The 17,548-nt window shown below is 43.5% G+C and overlaps 1 protein-coding gene across 2 annotated transcripts in view; it reads left to right on the forward strand.

The window, feature by feature from the left end:
* Positions 1-17,548, forward strand: part of IL1RAPL2 (interleukin 1 receptor accessory protein like 2) — a 497,457-nt gene that overhangs the window by 10,314 nt on the left and 469,595 nt on the right. The window contains exon 1 of one of the 2 annotated variants that reach the window (XM_053373740.1): positions 15,522-15,800. The exons of the other annotated variant lie outside the window; for it this stretch is intronic. Within the exon in view, the coding sequence (XP_053229715.1) occupies positions 15,640-15,800 (161 nt within the window). The 5' untranslated portion in view covers positions 15,522-15,639. Of the gene's footprint in view, positions 1-15,521; positions 15,801-17,548 lie in introns of those variants that run through there. 2 annotated transcript variants of the gene reach the window in all.

A 17,548-nucleotide genomic window follows, 5' to 3' on the forward strand; every position in this document is an offset into this window, starting at 1 on the left:
CACACATGGTGGTGGTTTTGTTGCCTATGGACCTGGCATTGCACAGCACCAATGACGGAGGTGTGTAATCCTTGCTCTCCCTACCCTCATCCCTTGGGATGGGGCGTAGATTGAAAGGGGTTCGAGGATCACTGCATCTCGAAACCCTTCGCCGATAGAGATATCTAGCCCCACCGCCATTCCTCCCTAGCCCTTCAATTGTGGAAATCCCAGATCCCATACTAGCCTCCCCAATAGATGGGTAACATCCCCTCAATAACAAGTCATCCTTGGGCCAGGACTCCTGGGTCAAAATGGTATGGGAAAGAGGTGGAGGTCTGATAGGGTAAGTATCCCTAGAAGATAAAACCCAACCAACCGCACCCCAAGCAGGGGGGGGGGCAGTCCCATGGTGTTTCATTAACTGTCAATCCCCCTCTCCCTCCTGGGTTAATTGGAGGATTGTTGGTTCTGTGGCTGTGGAAGTATTAAACATCAGATATAAACCGCAACAGCTAACATAATACCCACAAGCCGATCCAAAATATGTATAGCAGAGACCAACCAAACATGCAAATATACAAGCATGCATGTAACAGCAGCACTCTCACATCTGCAGCTATCAGGAACCTGAGCTCTTGAGATAATGCTTGAGTGTCCAGCAATGCCATTGGCCAGGGCAGCTGCCCCATGTGGCTAACTGTTGGAACTGCAGCTTGGAACTTGGAACTTTTTCAGCTTTGTCTCCTTTTCTTTTGCTTCCAGTTCACCTCCTGTCATCTGTTTGCTGTCAAGCCTTGGAGCTGGGTTTCCTTTCTCAGGGGTTTACCAGGCTGCAGCTCCAATTCCACACAAGTGAATGGAGTGATGGGAAGAGGGGCTGCAATGAAGGCAACCATGGGACTTTACTAGGGCTTTTACGATTGAAAATAAATTATAGTCTTATTTATTAAAATATTAATCTGTATATGAATGAAACATTCTAAAGAACCATAGAGTTGGAGGGGACCCCAAGTGTCCTCTAGTCCAACCCCCTGCAGTGCAGGAATCTCAGCTAAAGCATCCACAACAGATGGCCATCCAACCTCCAAGGAAGGAGAGTCCATCACCTCTCGTGGGAGTCTGTTCCACTGCCAAACAGCTCTGACTGTCAGAAAATTTTTCCTTTTCTTTTTTAGTGATGCACAAGTTGAAGCTGGCACCAGCTGTTGGGAACTGCTGGCCACCACCTTATGTGGCAAGCAGTGTTACTACAGATTCTCAGGCAAGAATTTTATGGACTGGGTCCACCCAGGCTGCCTATTGGCTCCTCTTGGGCAGGAAGGAGTATAAGAAGACTTCGTGTCCCAGGGCTACTTTGCTCTAATTCCCCTTTGCATGTTCAGACCCAGAAACCTCCCCCCTAAATAAATTCACATTTGACTCAAATTTTAGTTTTGGTTTTTGGCAGAATTTAGGCCACAACTTTATCATTTACAGAAAAGTGAGTAGTTGCATAGGCTCTGGTTTGACTAGCTCCCTGCACCCTTGCAGGTAGCGCTGACCCAGGTCAGCCAAGGGTGAACACCTGAGGCAGGTGAAAAGCCTGGGAACAGACTTTGTTCACTCCCCAGATGCTCCCCTGGACTCAGGCATGGGCACAAGACCCCTTTCGGGGGTTGACGAAACCAACTTGAGCTCCTGGATTTCTTTAATGGAATACCCTTCACATAGGGATGGCGAGACCGTTCTCCCATCCCTATCACATGAACCAGTGCCTATCCGCAACCTGCTACTTGGCAGGTGAAACCCAAATGGCTACAGCCAATCAGGCAAGTGGGGAAAATTCCTGCTGCGCCCCTGTCCCAATGACAGACAACACACGATGGCATAGCAAGGACAATTGCAAAATGCCCTAAAAGTAGGGAGAGGTGGGCAGTTGTTCCGAATGCACGCGCCAAAAGAGGAAGCTCTAGGTTACGTGCATGGGCATAAATAGGTCCTTCGAACCATTTGGACTGCGTCCCATTGGCCAGATTGCACCCAGCTACGAGGGACCTACCAATCTAGTGTTGTGGTTATCCAATAGACCCACCCACAACCAGGAGGTCAGTCTCCAGGTCTCACCGCAACACATGCCCTCTTTTAGGGAGGACACAATTTGCTTGCTTTCCCTCTGAACCTAATTTTTCTTCAGTACTGACGTTTCTTACACCTCTTAGCTCCCGGCTCCTGACTCACCTTTGACCTCTGCCCATGGCTCAACTCTAGCACCAACTTGGAAGAAGCACGCCTTCCTGTGGCAGGAGGGAGAAGTGCTTTTTCTAAGACTGCCTTTGCCACTTGTGGTTTTGGGCAGTTCATTTTCAGTCAAAAGGATTTTCATTGGTTAATTTTTTTAAATAAATGCTTGGACATCTTCTGTTGAGTAAGCAGCACATAAATCATTAAAATAAAATTTAAAATGGATTATTCTGTTGAAACTGCATTCATGCATAAGAGCTGCATTGTTAATTAAGAGCATGGACTGTTCTGAATAAGTATATACAGAATTGTGCAGTAAATATGGCAGCTTGTGGGAGGAAAAAACACACCCCTATTTCACCAGAGCTTATGGGTCATTGGGGTTTGGGGTGGGGGCAGAAATTTGATTCAGTTAGCACTTAAAGTGAGAGCCGCCTAATCTACACTTTCAGAAACAATATGTGAACCAAAGTACAGCCATTCTTCAAAATTTGCCCTCCACAGAATTCTACAATGCAGATCTCTAGGCAAATAATGTATACAAAAATGCATGTACTAGAGTAAAGCATGCATAAAAATGGATTTGTTGGTGAAAATAGCAATGCTTAGGAAAATTGCTTCATGAAAAATGTGCATGTTGGGTGAAACTGAATACAAAAATGCATATATTTGAGTAAATCAACATTAAAATTCTGCTGAATTTCCCAGACTTAAAATCACAAACTGATGTGAGGTTGTGCTAAGGTTGGAAAAATGAGATCCCAAATGGGAGACATTTATTGAACTATGAGCAGCAGAAATAATTAGGGATTGTTGTATTATGGTTATGCTATAACAGAGTGAAGATAGGATGCAGCAATGAGATAGAATTTAAACAAAACACTGCAGAAAATGAGATGGGAAGTCGATAAAACACAATAAAATTTTATTATGTATTGGAATTTTATGTGAAAATTGTGGAAATTTAATAAAATAGATTTTTTTTTAAAAAAAGGTTGGGAAAATGAGAAACTGGGATAAACTGAAATTGACACAACCACCCATTCCAATGAGGTCAGAGACAGAGGAGGTGGGGGCTACTATGGGGAATAAATGAGTGGGGGGGGGAGAGAAGAGGGTGGGCAGTGACTTTACTGAAAATGTTTGTCTAATTACCTTGGTGATCCAAAAGTCGCACAGCGAATTAATCCAAAATAAATCCTTACTTGCCAATGTGCAAAGAAAGTGCCATGTCTGTTGGAAGAAGCCAAGCTCGATGATCTGCTGGTGAAAGGCACAGATGTTCTCTTCCTTTGATCTTTTGGGTTGCTTTTCATGCTGTCAAGCTTCAGGTGTTTGTTAAACAGGGCCTGTGATCTGTAAGTCTGTAACGTGACATTTCAGAAGCATGTGTGTGACACTAGAAACACAGCTGCCGTGGGGGGGGAGATGGCGTTGGGATTTGTTTTTTAAAAATGGTGTCTTGGTGCACCTGAGATGTCTGTGGAGCAGAGGAGCTGATGAAAGGAAGATCCTCGTTAAATAGCAGAGTTAGTGTGCTAAGAATAAACAGAACAGAAATTGCTATCTATGGTATTTGCAAACTGTTGAAAGCATTTGGGGGAACAGACCCTCAATTTAGAAATAAATAAATAAATAAATAAATAAATAAATAAATAAATAAATAAATAGCACTGTCTTCCCCCTACAGTTCAAGGAGGCAAGACCACCTCTCCCCGCCCCCAAGACAGGTGAGGGATGGCTGACAGCATACAGGGATTGGTGGAGCAGTGCCCCAGTGGATCAGCTGCCACTGGGTCTACTTTGAATATGACTTGGTCCAATGCAACCCATTAGAATTGCTTTGCTATAACAGAGCAAGGTATATGTTTGCCCAGCATCTTGCTTTACTGGATTAGAGTGTCTGTGGTCCAGCATTCTGCTTCAGTGGCCAACTGGAAACCTCTTGCAAGCAGGCTATGAAAGCCATGCCCGTATTTTTAGTTTGCTATACCTGCTGTTTGCCCAGTAACTTAGGACTCCAGTTCTCTGGATGCTGTGTAACAAAAAATAGTCTAAAACAGAGGATTAATCTTATGCCGTCAAAGACACACTGAAATCCCATAAAACAAAGACAAGGAAGGAAAGCAATTCCGTGAGTTGAGAATGGAGAATTGAAGCAACCTTGTCAGACCAGACATGGGGCTGTAGCTCAGGGCTAACATAACTGCTTTGCATGCAGATTCCCAGCGGCATCTCTAGGTAGGGCTGGGAATGACTCCTGGCTGAACCCCTAGGGATCCACAGCCAGTCAGGGTAGACAATACTACTGAGCTAGATGGACCAATTGCCTGACTCAGTAAAAGTCAGCTCCCTATCCTGACTGCCATAAAAGCAGTTATTAAAATGCTGGCTTCAGTATTTAAATATTGTTTGCTAAAAGGCGTAGGAGAACAAAGAATAGAATTTACCAGGCACTGGAAAAGCATTCATGTGGCTGTGAGCATCTGGAATAAAGGCTGTGCAGAGGGGTATTCAGTGCTAGGCCTACTCAGAGTAGACACATTGCAGCCCATGGACATGGCTAATGTAAATTTATTAATTTCAGTCAGGCTACTCTGAGTTGGACTCAGATGAATACTACCCACAACCTCTGGACATGGAGGTTCAATGTGACAATCATATCTAATAGACATTGATAGAACATTTGTTCCATGAACTTGTGGAAAATGTATACTAGTGCTGCTGCTGCTGCAGTGTGAGCACTTGTAGTGTAACAGCTAATGCCATTTTACAGCCTAAGGCATAGGTCCCACTGAGCCATTGGTAGTGTGGAAAGCAGGGTTGGCTCAAGCTGACTTGGAGCTGAGATTGTGGGTAAGGCTAGCATGGAGCGGAAGGGTGATAATCTGCTAGGTCCCGCCCCTGAGTCAGATTTCTCAGCTGTGACACTCTCTCGGGCGGCTCTGATGTTTCTGTGGGAAATTACAGTCAAGTATAACTAGCAAGCACAGGGATAGTTAATGCATGATAATGGACTCAGCTAGGTCACACCCCTCACCTGGAAGAAAAGAAGTTTCCTTCTTTTTGTTCTCTTTCACAATGTGAACTCATGGAAATAGGATGTGCAGTTTCATGGGGGCCTGCTACGGCCTTTCCCAGCCTGCTGGGTCCCATAGCTGTCAACGTTTCCCTTTTATTAAAGGGAAATTCCCTTATTCCGAATAGGATTCCTCGCAAGAAAAGGGGAAAGTTGACAGCTTTCCTGGGTCCATGCCTGGGATTGTCAGCCAGCAACTCTTTCACCTCCTTCCACTCCTCATCCTAATCCAACCAAACTCTTCTAGGCATCTCCTCAGAGCTCATGACTTGGCTAAGTATAGTAAGACTTGGCTAAGTGTTTTGAGAGCTTGTTAAGCTGCACTTTGCAGAGTCAGGCCAGTGGCTAATCTTGTTCTCACAGTGGCCAACCACAGGCCCATGGGAAAGTTGCAAGTAAGGTCCAAGCAAGACTGCACTCTCCCTTCTGTGGTTTCCAGCCACTGGTGTTCAGAGGCATGACTGCGTTTGACTGTGGCTAATAGTCACTGATTTTACTGTGGCTAATAGTCACTGACTTTACTTCCATTACTTTGCCTAATTCTCTTTTAAAGCCACCCGAGCTGGTAGCCATCACTGCCTTCTGCGGGAGGGAGTTCCAAAGTTGAACTATGTGCTTTCTTTTGTCTCTCCTGAGCTTCATTGGATGTCCCTGAGTTCTCTGTCCACTTCCTTCATGCCATGCATAAGCTTATAAGCTCCTATCACATTATCACTTGCCTTTTCCTTAAATTAAAATGTTCCAAATGTTGTAACCTTTCCTGATAGAGGGATTGCTCCTTCCCCTTGATCATTTGGGTTGCTCTTTTCTGAACTCTACAGTTTCCAACTCTACAATATCCTGTTTAAGTTAATTAGCTGAAGAACTGTATTGCAAAATCTGGAGAATTATGAATTTCCTAGGATGGCTGTGCTTCAGTTGGAATGTTCAGGAAATTGTGAATTAGGTAGGTTTGCCTATAAATGCAAATTGAATCAAATTTCCCCTCTGCCCCTACCCACTGATGTTCCATACAGTTGTATGGAAGGAAGGCTACTGTGGTTTACACATTTCTGTGGGTAATACCTTCACTAATTGGAGCAACTTTCTGACATCTCACGCTTCCGGTTGGTATCGGGTTTATGAATGCATGAAGTTAAAATAATTGAAAATTGTGTAGGGGCTTGTACTGCTATTTTTAAAAAATATTAATATCATACAACACTGTGACTTAAATGGTTTCTCTGCCCCCCTTCCAATTTGTAAATGCACTAAAAATGGGCCCATAACTGTTCTCTGTCCAACATTACATAGAAATATCTAGGATAAAACCAGACTTTGCATTTTTGCAATGATATTAAATGTGCTGTTAACATCAGGAACAAGACTGTCAAAAATAGCAATAATTTTAATGGGATTTAAAAAAAATATTTTAAGGAACACTTGAAATATTCCCTAATAAGGCTTGAACAGGGCTTTACCCTGATAAAAGAAATTCTCTCATACTGTTGGACTATAGTACTGTTCCATATATATACCATTTTTTATATTGAGGTTTCACATTATTTTTTGAGGTGGAACTGTAATTGGATTTAGCAATGAAATACGGATCTCTTTGCCATTTCCAGGGGTGAAGAACCTGTGCCCCCTCCCCAAGATGTTGTTCGGCTCAAACTCCCTTCATCCCTGACCATAGGAGCCAATTCCAAGGGGCCATAACATAATTGTAGGAGCTGGACACCCATAATGTCAATCATTAAAGCCAGAGAGAGCCATCCCGCCTCTGCAGCACTGCCTCTGAGAGAGAAGCAGTTCAGTTCCTCCCTCCGTCTCTCTGCCTCCGAGTCCGAGCCCCTCCCCACAGAAAAGGGTGCCTTGCTGGCTGTGGAGAGGAGGAGGAAGAGGAGCTGGCGGCGCCAGCCACCACACACAACACGGACGTGATACATCACACACACAAGCCACCATGTAGTGTGTGTGACATCACATGCACAATATGCAACATCACATCACATTTGGGGGGGAGTCCCAAAACATGATGTTGTGTGTTGTGCATGAGACACCATACGCACAACATCCAGGTGTGTGCATGTGATGTCGCACGTCTGCATTATGGAGGCGGGCACCCACAATCCTGAAGGCAAGATGATGCCCCTGCCCCTGACTATTGTCTCTGCTTGTTGGGAGTGATGGGAGTACAGGGACATCTGGAAGACCACAGGATCAGGGAGTCAAATGTTCTTTTTTATACTAATTTTTATTAAATTTTCTGTTTTACAATTTCAGATAAACATTTTACAAACTTTAAAATATCCAATAACTTCCCTTCTTCTCTTTCCACGGTTCATTTTACATATCCTACATCCCTGCATTTTCTACTATAACCATTCAAATCAATTTTCCACTTTTACACCCAAAAATTATTTACTCTGTTGAATTTATCTTAACGCTGCCAGCATTTTCAGCTGTACACAGTTATTTTCCACATACTCAATAAATGTTTTCCAATCTTCTTTAAATGTATTTTCTTCTTGCTCTCTTATTCTATCAGTAGCAGAGCTTCATGCTCTGGCATCGGGAGGCGGAGAGCAGGCAGAGGTGTGGCTGGTGTGCATCCCGGGGGGCATGGCGCACTGCCTGTGGGGGCATGGCGCCCAGCACGGGTGGGGGCGCAGCAGCGATGGCACCCCACCGGGATCATGCTGCCGGGGCTGGTGCCCTCCCCCTGCCCCCCTCTTCCTCCACCACTGTATTCTATATGTTAAATCTGCAAGTTGTGCATATTCTGTCAATTTAAGTTGCCAATCCTCTTTAGTTGGGACCTTGCTCACGTTCCTTTTTGGGCTAACAAAAAACGTGCCACAGTTGTTGCATACATATATAAGCTTTTCTGACACCTGGGATAGCAGTCTTGGTGATCCCCAGCAAAAAGGGCTCTGTTTTTTTGGGAAAGTAATTTTGAACATTTTTTTCACTTCATTATAAATCATTTTCCAATATACTTTTACTTTTTTACAGGTCCATCACATGTGAAAGAACATTCCCTCCACCTCTTTACATTTCCAACACTTATCTGATTCTGTCTTGTAAATCTTAGCCAACCTACTCGGTGTTAAGTACCATCTATGAATCATTTTCAAATAGTTTTCTTTCAAGACTGTAAGGATACACTGGGCACAAGACATAGGGTATAACATACCATTTGAATCATGGGAAAAACTGTGGAAAGAGAATTTAAAATTTATGGCATGCAGTTCACTAAAAGAAAATTATATGAAAATGATGTATAGATGGTATTTAATGCCATTAAAACTTACTAGGATGTATAAAAATTCATCTAACCAATGTTGGAAATATAAAGATAAAGAAAGTACATTTTTTCATATGTGGTGGACATGTAAAAAGGTGAGGGGCTTCTGGGAAATGATATACAATGAAATGAAAAAAATGTTTAAAAATACGTTTGTTAAAAAAACCAGAGGCCTTTTTACTAGGAATACTAGGAGATGTTGTTATTAGATTGTTGTTATTAGAAAAATCGCTAATAATTTTTTTTTAAATCAAATATTCTTTCAATGAATAACATGCTGTAAATTTCAAAGTTTCTCCCAGAGGTTAAGATCTATATTGTGTCCTGTATCTATTGCCCAGTGTATCATGGAAGCTTTAACAAGCTCGTCTTTGTTTCCCATTCTAATAATAATTGTTCCCCATTCCCATTCTAATTATACATTTTAGACAAAAGTTTTTCTTTGTTTTGCAAGAGTCCTTCCCTCCCTGAATTGTGAGCTTTGGTTCAAAAAACCATTCTGTCTATCTAATTTAAACATATCATGTACATGGTGATATTGCAACCAGTCCGCAACTTGGCTCCTTAGGTTTTCCATTGGTTTCAGTTTGGGTCCCCCCCCCAATAAAATCCAGCAGTTCCCTGTAAGTCGACCATTGTCTGTCCATATTAACTCTTTTAGTTGTAATTGCTTCAATGGGAGATAGCTATAAAGGTGTTTTTCTTTCCAGCAGATTTTTATATTTCTCCGAAACTCTGTCCAGATTCTTCCTAAGAATGTGGTTCATAAAACTCTTACAGATTTTTTGCCTTCCCATACCAAAGGCATGTGTGCCAGCCGAATTTTAAATCATGACCCTCTAAATCAGCCTTTCTCAACCAGTGGGTCCCCAGATGCTGTTGGACTGCAACTCCCATCACCCCTAACTAGCAAGGCCAGAGCTCAGGGATGATGGGAGTTGTAGTCCAACAACATCTGGGGACCCACAGGTTGAGAACCACTGCTCTAAATCTAGGATGTCTGCACTGTCCAATGCAATCCGTTCTGGGGAGTCAAATGTTCAGATTGAAATAGCTTTGCTTTCCCTTGCACAATCAACCCCATTTGTTGCTTTTTGTTTCTGGCCAGAAAGGGCCCAGGGATTACTCAATCTGCCTGATGTTAAAGTAGCTGGAAGCAGAAGAGGACATGACTCCTGTTAGGACTGTGCACCAGGTTCTGCTGAAGTCCAAACTGAGCCAGGCCAAATCTGGGTGGTTTTGAGATCCACCCAACTTGTTTGGAGACAGTTTTGGATTAGGCCAGCTGAGGTCTGGGTGTCTTGGAGTGTGTTAAAGCACAAACTGGCTGCCACATCTGATAGAGCAGAGAAAGAAACAAGAGCACAGAATGGTGTGGGTGCGCACCCCCAGCACTTGCCCTACCAGTATAGGGGGAAAGGCACCTACATCAGTTACAGAGAGAAGCTCTTTGCACCTCTCCTTTGTTCAGAACAGAAAGGAAGTTGGATGTCCAATCCTGTCATCTAATGAAATTGTCTTCCTGACATCACTGTGAACAATGTGATTTAGCGGCAACACACTGCCCCCTTTTTTTGTTTGCAGAGGTCATGTGTATTTATTCAGGTTGAGTGAATGAACTGCAATGGCTCTTTAAGTGCTGCCCATGCATTAGGAGAAAGCCTGCCGCAGGTCTGTGCTAAGAGTCCTGTTGTAGACTTGGGTATAACCCTGTTCAGTTAATCTGTTGCATTATAAACACCTATGTGCACCCTGAATCTGCAGTGAAGGTTCCCTGGATAGTGCATGTTAAAATGTGATCATATAATGTAATGTATATTCATAGCTATGCTTTCATGGCAGAGAGGAGGGGGATCTTGACACTGGGCTGACTTCCTCAGCAGCAGGCACATACTTGTCACCTCTAGTTCAGCTTTCGCTTTCTCACTTTCCCTTCTAAAATCAGGGGCAAGGCTTTCATTGAGCATAATGCAGGTGGATTGCACCCTAAAGCCACATAACACAAAGCCTTGGGATATACTCTGCTTAGCTGTGATTCTGTTGTCACGTGAATTTTATTTTATTATATTTTTTTGCAATTCCTTAACTGCAGGAAACCAACAGTGAAATCTGTTGCATCCAATAAATTAATCTCCATCACATTATAATGTGTAGCCTTAATTACAGGTACGTGTCAGTGTTGCTAAGCGTCAGCCCCAGTATTTGTTAATGTTATTACAACATATATATGTAAATGTCAGGCTTGCTGGAGGCGAAAGAGGAACGTAGGTGTCAAACCATTCCAAAATCAAACTCTTTTTTACCCAGGGATAGCAGCATCATGGGATTCTTAGTGCATTTATTGACTGGCGGAGGGAGGCAATCATTCAAAATCACAGTGACATTTTGAGAACTGAAACCAGCAGGGTTAAATTATTTTCATTTATTTCTGACAATTACTTTTTTTGAAAAAAACAACTAATTTGCAAGAAATTTTGCTAACCTCATTCTGAGATGTGTGCTTTAAAAGATGTTTAGAAATTGTTTTTGCAGACTTCCTTGTAAAGTTTTTATTTCTGGTGTGTGTGAGAGAGATTGCCCCAATTTTTATTTCACTTCTGAAAAATGCACACCTCATTTTAAAGACATTTTCCAAATTTGTGGTTCTGGAGTTTAACAGCACTGGGATGGTGTGGTGGACAGAGTGTTGGACAAAGACCTCACCAGCCATGATGCTGAGATGTTGACTCTGGTCCAGTCACTAACTCCCAGTCTAACTCACTTTACACAATAAAAGTCTTATCGCTTAGATTAAATTCTAACACTTGCTGGATCCAGGGATTAGAGGGTTCTGGCACCCACAAACTCATACCATTATACTGCAGACTTTAATTGGCCTGCCATGCCTAATATTTCTACAAATAAGAATGTGTGTGTGTGTGTGTGTGTGTGTGTGTGTGTGTGTGTAGTGTGTCATAATGCTTATTCTAGAATCCATAAAGAAGGAATACCTGGACAGTGGCACTCTTCCTCTCTTTTGGCTGAACTACTATTAGGGTCTTGAAAGTGGCCACCTTTAGCTTTAAGAAATATCATCCTTGGGGCTCCAGTCCACATTCTGGATCAAGGCCTCATACCAGTTTTCTGTTAAAACTCCCACCCCAGCTTCTTTGCACCAACTGATGCCATTTGGTTCCTTGTTGAATACACATTGTTTCTAAGCAAATGCTCATAGGATTTTATTTGTAGGCACACATTCCTATGAACGCTTGCTTTGGAACGCCATATGCTTTACTTAACAGAGAACAGCCCTCTATTTGAAGGACAGTTCAGTCCAAGTCTAGTTTAACGCTAAAGAACCCTAAGAAGGGGGAACAGGAGGGGCTTTGAAGTTGCCCATCAACAGCAGCAATAACTCTGGGCAGCAGAGTAACCTGACACACAGGTCACCTGGTCACATTAAATGATACTACTTTGCCCAAAAGCTTAGCATATGCAAATCTCTTTTGGTGAAGTATAAGGGGCTGCCTTTCTCTTCCAGAGTATAGGATCATCTTGCATCATGTGCCTGGCGAAAAGCGATTCTGTAACCAAGCTTAATGGGTACTTGTATTTTGGTGGGTAGCTTGTCTTTCCTTCTACCTACAATACCATATGAAATGTCTCCACTGAGTGTGTCTTTCTAGTAGAAGGTGGGATTCTGGGATGGCTACTGAGATACCCTTCTAGCTAGGATGGGGATTATAGGAGTTTTGGGGTGGAGCTCCTTTTTAAACAAGCATGCTTTCTGCACATTTAGGTATATAGTGGTGGAACGACAGGAAGAGGAGGCGAGGTCGCATTCCTAACCCCATTTTCCTGCATTTCTAACCCTGTTTAATAAATGTGGTAGGAATTCCAAGTAGATCTAAGTACATGTCCAATGTGGTGTAGACCCATTGATATTAATTGGTTTTTACTATTAATTGATTGATTTATTGATTATATTTTATCCGACTTTTTCTCTCTCCAAGGAGCTCCTCATTTAATCTGTACAACAACCCTATGATGTACGTTAGGCTGAAAGGCAGCGACTGGCCTAAGGTCACAGGCTTTATGGCTGAGTGGGGATTGAAGTCCCAGTTTCCTATGTCCTAGTTTGACACTGTACACCATACTTACTCTCCAAGGACTGAATTTCAGTGGGTCTACGCAGAGTATGCTGGATACAACCCTAACTTAGTGCATTTGAACTCAATAGGACTCAATTCTGATCAGACATTTATATGATCGTGCTGTAATGCACTATGGAAGTTACCTGTCTCTATCTGAAGAGAGCAAAGCGGGGAAAGTAATTTGCAAAGCTACACTTGAAAATCATCCTAGCATAACATCATCATTACAATTATCTGTCATAAGATTTAGTTCAATTACTTTAAGGGAAAAAAACCCGCTCTCTTGTCAAGATGGCCCTTCTTGTACTGGGATTTGATACTCCGAGGAAAGGTTAAGAACTCCCCCCCCCCCAGCATACTAATTCCTTCATTAACCATTGTTGGACAGCTTTCACATCTCATAATTTTCCCAGTTTCCTTTTGGTTCTCTAGTGCTCTAACCCCAGGGAACCAGAAAGCATTGAGTGCTCAAGGGAACAAAAACTTCAGGAATACGAAGCGCTGCATATTTATAGCCCATAATATGGAAGGGAAGAAAGAATCTTTAAAATGTACATGGTAATTTTGAAATAATTGAATAAGCAGAGTAATCGCTATCATGTAAGTGATTATACACAGCCTTTTACATTCGCTTTGCAGAGTGGTATGCTGGTACTAAGATGCTCAGGGTGGGAAAGAGGGGGGTGGAGTGGAAGTTGTCTTATAATAAAGCTTCCATTTGAAATGTTGATTGGGAGTGGGAAGAAAAATGCAGCAGACACCCCTCTTTTCTGGGAACACGGCATTCTTTCTAAGTGGTTACCCATGTTCTCATTCTTTGAGTCCAGTGGGATGCCCAGGGGGCAGAGGAATCTTCTTTAGACCAAGTCAGACCAATGGCCCATCCATCCAGCTCAGTATTGTCCACACCAGGCGTGGGAAATATATGGCCTTCCAGATCTTGACAAACAACAACTCCCATCCCTGGCCATTGGCAATGCTCAGGGGTGCCGACTTGGGCCCCAGATCATGGGTGCCCAGTGTCATCAACATAACATGATATCACCCCTGGAAGTGATGTAAGATGCCCTGTGAGGTCTAGGATGCCAATTTCAAGGCCCTTGGACATCGTGTCCAAGGCCCCCTGAGGCCTCAGACAGGACCTGGAAGTCACATCCAAAGCCCCACAGAGCAGGTACTGAACACCCACAACAAAATTTTGTGGGTGCTCGGGCCCCCAGGGCTCCCTGGAGTTGGTGCCTGTGGCTATTCTCCTGTCAGCCTTTGCAAGCAAAGCCAGTGGCCATAGGTGATTTATTTATTTTTTATTTATTGAATTTATATACCGCCCTATACCTGGAGGTCTCAGGGTGGTTATAGTTCAGCAACATCTGGAGGACCAAAGTTTCTCACACATGGTCTGCACTGACTGGTAGTGGCTCTCCAGAATTTCAGTTAGGGTTCTCGTCAAGCCTTACCTGGAGATACCTGGTATTCAACCTGGAACCTTCTGCATGTATACCCAATTGTTCACTACTGAACTACAGCCCTTTCCCTCTAGCCTTATAGCAGGGAACAACCTGTGGTGTTCCAGATGTTGTTGTACTCCAAATCCCATCATCCCTGGGTCCATGTTGGCTGGGGGTGGCTTCTGGAGTCCAACAACATCTGGAGGGCTCACAGTCCTTGCTCAACAGCATGGGGAGGAGTCACATCTCTGGTCCCTTGGTCTAAAGATACACAGGACCTCCACCTTGCTTAAGCAAGTCTGGGCAGTGCCTGGAAAGGTGGCTGTCATGCTCAACCCTGAGCTGGTTACAGACATGGCATCCTCAATGATGAGTCAGATACTCCACAGGTTGAAGATTGGGAGGAACTGAAGAGCCTCTGCAGCCTTCAGAGGAGAAGTTGAAGCCATCCCACAGCCCCTGAGAATACTGGTGCACAAAGATTCTGGTCCTGACTAAAGAACATCAACATAGCATATATCTAAGTATCCAAAGTCATGATGCTACTCAGGAGTAAAGGGTGTACTTGTGAATAATGGGTCCATTTATGACTAAGCAATCACTGGAACTCATTCACTCCCAACAACTGTGATCTAGGAGGTCTGGTTATACAAGATTTTCCTCTAGAGTCATCCACTTGCTGGAGGAAAAAACCCAGGTCTCTGACTCCTTGCACCTGATTCCTAGTTTTGGTCCTTGGTGGTGTTGTAATCTGCTGAGTCCCCTATTAACTGTGGACTATTGCCTGATTCTGTCGCATCACCAGTGCTGAAGTAGCATTGTGAGAGGTGTCTTCTTGTCATTCACTTCAAGCATCCAAATGCCTTAGGCAATTGAATGTTATGCAGAACCAGATGCCTGTGACTAGCTTCTGAGTCTGCACTGTCACTTGCATGATGGTGACTTCTTCTGGACTATAAGAACTATTCATCATGTTAAAAAGTGGGTATCCTCAAGTTGGGCCCAGGGGCGGAGGAAGAGGGGTGCGGTGGGTGCGGTGGGTGCGGTCCACCCCGGGTGTCGCCACTGAGGTGGGTGACAAAATGCCAGCCAGCACTCACCGCGGGGTCTGCAGCATGCCCAAGCCACATGTCTCTCTTGGGAGAGCTGCAGTGGCTTGGGCACATGCAGGCTCCACGCTGCCCAAACTGTCCACCCGCTGCCTCCCCACCACCTGTAGGGTGGCTGAGTGGGAGGAGGCAGGCAGACTCCGGAGGCCCTGAGGTGTGCCCCACCCCTATGGGTGGCTCGCCCCACACCTGGGTGCGCCGCCCCAGGTGCCTGAGCGGCTTCCTCTGCCACTGGTTGGGCCAACCTGAAATTCTGGGAACAAATCTTCCATTGTTCACTTGTCTCTCTCATTTCTTCTCTGTTTCTGCTGTGGAGAAGTTTAGGTTGTACACTCATGCATTGCAAAGTACCATGGGCGTCAATAGTACAATATAAGTAATGGTGCTTCCTGAAGCCAGTTCTATTTCTGTCCCTTGTTGTTCAGAAAACTATTTCCCCCCCCCTTTCTTTTTAAGAAGAGGTGTGTTTGGTGATTACCCCTACATCTGTGAAACTCCTTCTCAGTTGTCTCATCTAAGTGCAAAGCACCGTCTTTTGAGGTAGGATCTCATAGACATGATTAAGGAGGTGTTGGGATAATTTTAACTCTATAGACATGATGGGTATACAATTTATGCTGTTCATTTTTGTAGGCTGCAGTGTTAGTGTTGTTAACAAGCAGAGGCAGTTTAGAAACCGAAATGAGCAAACCGAAGAGAGTGGCTAACTGCAGGCATTAAAATCCTGAGTAAGATATTGAAGGTGTCCTGACCCAATACAAATATGTCCTTTTCCAGAGGATTTGCAAAATAGGGGATCTAAAAGCAATACAGTGGTACCTCAGGTTAAGTTCTTAATTCGTTCCGGAGGTCCGTTCTTAACCTGAAACTGTTCTTAACCTGAAGCACCACTTTAGCTAATGGGGCCTCCTGCTGCCGCCGCGCTGCCAGAGCACAAATTCTGTTCTCATCCTGAAGCAAAGTTCTTAACCTGAAGCACTATTTCTGGGTTAGCAGAGTCTGTAACCTGAAGCGTATGTAACCTGAGGTACCATTGTACTGTATATTGATTGCATGTACAACTGGAAGGCGGGAAAGCACTGTGGTGAGTGAGCAGTGGTGAAGTGTGGGCAGATAGAGTTGTATCTGCCAAAGGGATAGGGGAGAAATTTGGTCCAGTTCACATTTTAATGTGAAACCCTCTAATTTGCACTTCCTGGAACAATGTATGAACTAAAAGGCAGCTGTCCTTCTGAATTCACCCTTCTCTGAATTTTGCAGTGAGGTTCTCCAACCAAACAATGTTTTTAGAAATGTATTTATTGTGGGAATGCATGCTTAAAAATGCATATATTCGTGAAAGTAACATAGAAAAATGCATTATATTGCAGAAAACTGCTTGCAAATTGTGTTTATTAAGGAAAATTGCATACAATAATTTGTATAGTAGGAGAAATTTGCACTACTGTACCGATGTATTTTCATGAAGATTTTGAAGATTTTTTTCCATTGCACATTAATATGGAAATGTGGAGAACTGAATTTAAGACTGGGGGGGGGGGGAGAAAAACAGAGAGAATGGGCTGAGTTACTACCGAAGGGCTACTGATGTAAAAGCGAAGTGAGGGAGGGATCGCTCCATCTTTCACTTGAGCACAGATTCAGACTTGTAACAGTGTGATCCTAACCACGCCTACTCAGAAGTAAGTCCTGCTGAATTTCTTGGGGTTTATCTCAGGTGAGTAGGGTTAGCGTGGCAGCTTAAATAACTAGCTTCAGCCATTGTACCAGAGAGGAAGCTTTAGTGGACATATTTTAATAGCTTTAGTTTCAATGTGATTTTTTTTGGGGGGGGGACTTTACACCACTTAGAGATCTTTGAAATATTAATCATAGAATTGGAAGGGACCACAAACATCATCTAGCCCAATGCCCTGCAATGCAGGAATCAACCTGGGACTCAAACCCATGATTCTGAGATTAAGAGTCTCATGCTCTACTGATAAGTGCATTTAAGTAATAATAGAGAGGAATAAATGTATTGACTAGATATTTGTATGTGTGTGTGTCTTTGGGTGGCTACAAAAGAGAAAAATAATCACCCGAAAGGGAACAAAGGCACCAATTTGCATATTCTAATAGCTATAGATGTCAATTTAAGAGTAACTATAATTTAAATGAAGGGACACGGGTGGCGCTGTGGGTTAAACCACAGAGCCTAGGGCTTGCCAATCAGAAGGTCGGCAGTTCAAATCCCTGCGATGGGGTGAGCTCCCGTTGCTCGGTCCCAGCTTCTGCCAACCTAGCAG

Source organism: Podarcis raffonei, chromosome Z, assembly GCF_027172205.1.
Source record: "Podarcis raffonei isolate rPodRaf1 chromosome Z, rPodRaf1.pri, whole genome shotgun sequence".
NCBI classification, from domain to species: Eukaryota; Metazoa; Chordata; class Lepidosauria; order Squamata; family Lacertidae; genus Podarcis; species Podarcis raffonei.